We start from the raw sequence: 3,148 nt of genomic DNA on the forward strand, positions 1-3,148 counted from the left end.
GGCAAAAAGCTCCAGTTATCAGACAAGGCTGTCCTCCCGGGGTGGGGGGCGGGGGGCTCCCCTGAACTTCCATGCGCTGGCGTTGTCCAAATCGCTTTCTTTTCGTCCCTGGTATTGTCGCTTCTCCCCGAGTCCGGCTCGTGTACAAAGGCATGTTGCGTGTTGACCGTCCCCATGTAAGACATGTTCAAGGCCACTGCTTAGTGTTTGTTAGGAAACATTAAAAACAGGAAAGGAGACAGAACACCAACAGGAAAAGGGTGAGCGGGCTGCGTGGGGAGGCGTGGAGGGCAGCGAGGACCCTCGGCTCAGATGAGGGGCCGCAGCTTCTGTGTGGGCTCTGGGGACACAGCGGGGCTCTGTGGGAGCCACAGCTCACGGCCACAGCCCCCAGCAGGGGTGCCCTGCAGGTCAGCACAGATGTGTGAGGGTTTCCAAGCCGCCTGGGGGGGTGGTGTCCGCAAACGGGAGCGGGTGACTCCCTGTGTCTTTTCCTGGTATTTCTAGACCCTCATCTGGGCGCTGCCCACGTTCCTGACAGGCCGGGGCGGGGGTGGGGGGGGGCGGCTGCAGAAAGCGCACAGGCACCCGATTTTAAACTTTTGTTCGGTTGTTTGTTTCCCAAAGTGCTAACAGCAATGAGAAGAACAATAAAGGTCGTAACCAGGAAGCTCAGGGGGGGCCGGAGACCCAAGGCGGGGGCCGCAGCGAAGCGAGCTGGTTCTGAAGGAGGCGCACACTCGGGTCTCCTGCCCACGCAGGTGTCGAAGGGACATCCGGCCACCCCCGAGCTGGTTTAGATGCTCCTGACAAGGAGGCGGCACCGGCCTCAGCCTGCCCCACCCCGGCCCTCCTGAACCCCCTCGGCACCCACAGTGCGCCCCACAAACATTCTGGGAGGCCCCTCTGCGGGCGTGGGCTGCAGGCCGGGAGGTGTGATTTGAGATGAGGTTTCCCCACGGAGCTCTGATGGCCATGCCAGGGCCTGGGTGGCTGCCGTGCGGCTGTCATTGTGTCATTGTGCACAGCAGCTGGGCCGAGAGCAGCGGCTCCCGGCGTCCCGCCAAGGCCACCAAGGCCACCGTCCGACCCTCCCCCCCTCCGCCCGGCCGCAGGTCACCCACCTCCATCCGTCATCCACAGCCCCTGACAAGCTGTCCCTAGCCCAGCCGCTGAGCGCTTTCTAACTTTGTGGTGTATTTTTGTCAGTAGGTAGCAGAGGCTGAGTATTTTTTGTGTAATTCTTGAACTTTTCTGACAGGAAACAAATAAAGATAGATGTGTCTGAGAGTCATGGCCTTCCTTTATCTTCTGCTCCGGGGCCCGGCGGGGAGAGGCTGGGGCAGGTTCCCCGGGGCTGGGCCTGCAATTGGGCGGTGGGGGGACCTCCATCCTGAAACGATGCAGAGGTCAGGTACCTGCCTGCTGCCCAGGTCCTGCCCTGTGAGCGCCTGGGGGGCTGGCTGTGCGGGTAGCACCCAGCCTTTCCCTGCCTGCGGCCTGGAGGTGGAGCCAACGCAGAAGCAGCAAGGAAGGGCCAGGAGCACCTATGCCCCGACCTAATGCGATTGGCCGAGAGCCCCCACTGAGGGGGAGGCTGGGCGATGGGTGGGGCCCACTCGTTCTTGGCTCATTTAAATCTCATCACCTTGGGAGGTAGGGGTTATGGACCCCATTTGACAGATGAAGAAACAGGCTCAGAGGGATGAAGAGGTGCCCGAGGGCTGTGGCAGCTGAGCTGGGATTCCAACGCAGGTATGTGCTCCTTGGCCGCTCACCCCGCCCCCCATCCCGCTTCTGTGAGACCCTGAGCCGTCTGTCCGTCCGTCTGTCCGTCTGTGGAGGCTGCGACTCATCCTCAGACATCAAGTTGCAGAGTCACCAGCTCTGGCTCGCCCCCAGCCGGCCTCGGGGTCCAGGGCTCGCGCTGACAGCGACACCGGTGCCCGCGCTGCGTGCCTTGGTTAAGCGCTGTGTGTTCAGATACCTCCGTGAGGTGGGGGCCCAGCGTCCTCCTCGCTGTCATGTGCTCAGCACCCCGTTTGGAGATGGAGGCAGGGGCCCGGGCAGGGCAGCCCCTGGCTCCCACCCCGCAGTCAGGAGGCAGCTCCGCGGGTTCAGGTACCGTCATGGTCACCACGGTGCCAGTGGGCACTGACTGCTCCTCTCCGCCGTGGGCCTGGGAGCCATGGGAGCCGGGAGCTGTGCTCACCCCTCCTCTCCCACAGGTGGCAGGCGTCTGGGGGCGGCCAGGCCTGACCGGGAGGAGCGGGAGGCTGACTCCAAGCTCATGGCTGCGCCAGGGCTGTGATCGAGCAGGCGTGCTGGTGGGAGGAAGGGAGGACGCGTGGCTCCTGCCCTTTGTGGCTGCCGAGCTGGGGCGTGAGGCAGCCCCCCACCCCCACCCGCACACAGCCCGGCCTCCAGCCCCTGTAAACACGCTGGATTTCCAATTACACAGTCAGCTCGCGGCTAAGTGGACACAGGTTCAAACGCTCCGTCACCAATGACCTGCTGCTCCGTTGCCCGAAAAACAAGCCGCGGCTGCAGGTGCAATGGGAGCGAGAGTGAGGGCCGGAGGGGCCCAAGGAAAAACCGGGAGCGAGAGTGAGGGCCGGAGGGGCCCAAGGAGGGACCGGGAGCGAGAGTGAGGGCCGGAGGGGCCCAAGGAGGGACCGGGAGCGAGAGTGAGGGTCGCAGGGGCCCAAGGAGGGACAGGGAGCGAGAGTGAGGGTCGCAGGGGCCCAAGGAGGGACCGGGCCGTGTGCTGCTCCCGCCGAGTCAGGGGTTCTCCTCGGAAGGAAGGAGGCCCTGTCTGCCCCCGGAGCCCCGAGGTCGGGGGGTCGGAGAGGGTAACAAAGGGGCTGCTCAGGGAGAAGCCGCTGGGGGTTCTGGAGGGGGCGGTTTCTGGTTTGGGAGGATGGGGTTCCGCGGGCACAGCTGCCCGGCAGAGAGGGGGCGGGAGCCAGGAAATGCTTACAAACAGCACGTGGTTCACAGGGCAGCTGTGTGTGCTTGTGCACACGTTCAAGTCTTCTCGCCAACACTCGGACGTTCGCCCCGGGGAGCTCGCCCGTGCGGGGGACCTGGGCAGCAGATCTCGGGGCGGGTGTCTCTGTGGGCATCACTGGCGTCAGCAGGGGCCGTG

General features: G+C 64.5%; 1 protein-coding gene across 1 annotated transcript in view; it reads left to right on the forward strand.

Annotated features, from left to right (window-relative positions):
* LOC102239347 (neuron-specific protein family member 2) overlaps window positions 1-2,311 on the forward strand; it is a 37,194-nt gene extending 34,883 nt beyond the window's left edge. Inside the window, exons 7-8 of the mRNA XM_005879442.2 lie at window positions 1,756-1,991; window positions 2,229-2,311. Of these exons, the coding sequence (XP_005879504.2) occupies window positions 1,756-1,991; window positions 2,229-2,311 (319 nt within the window). The remainder of the gene's footprint in view (window positions 1-1,755; window positions 1,992-2,228) is intronic.
* Window positions 2,312-3,148: the final 837 nt, after the last annotated feature.

Source organism: Myotis brandtii, unplaced genomic scaffold (genome assembly GCF_000412655.1).
Source record: "Myotis brandtii unplaced genomic scaffold, ASM41265v1 scaffold6, whole genome shotgun sequence".
NCBI lineage: Eukaryota > Metazoa > Chordata > Mammalia > Chiroptera > Vespertilionidae > Myotis > Myotis brandtii.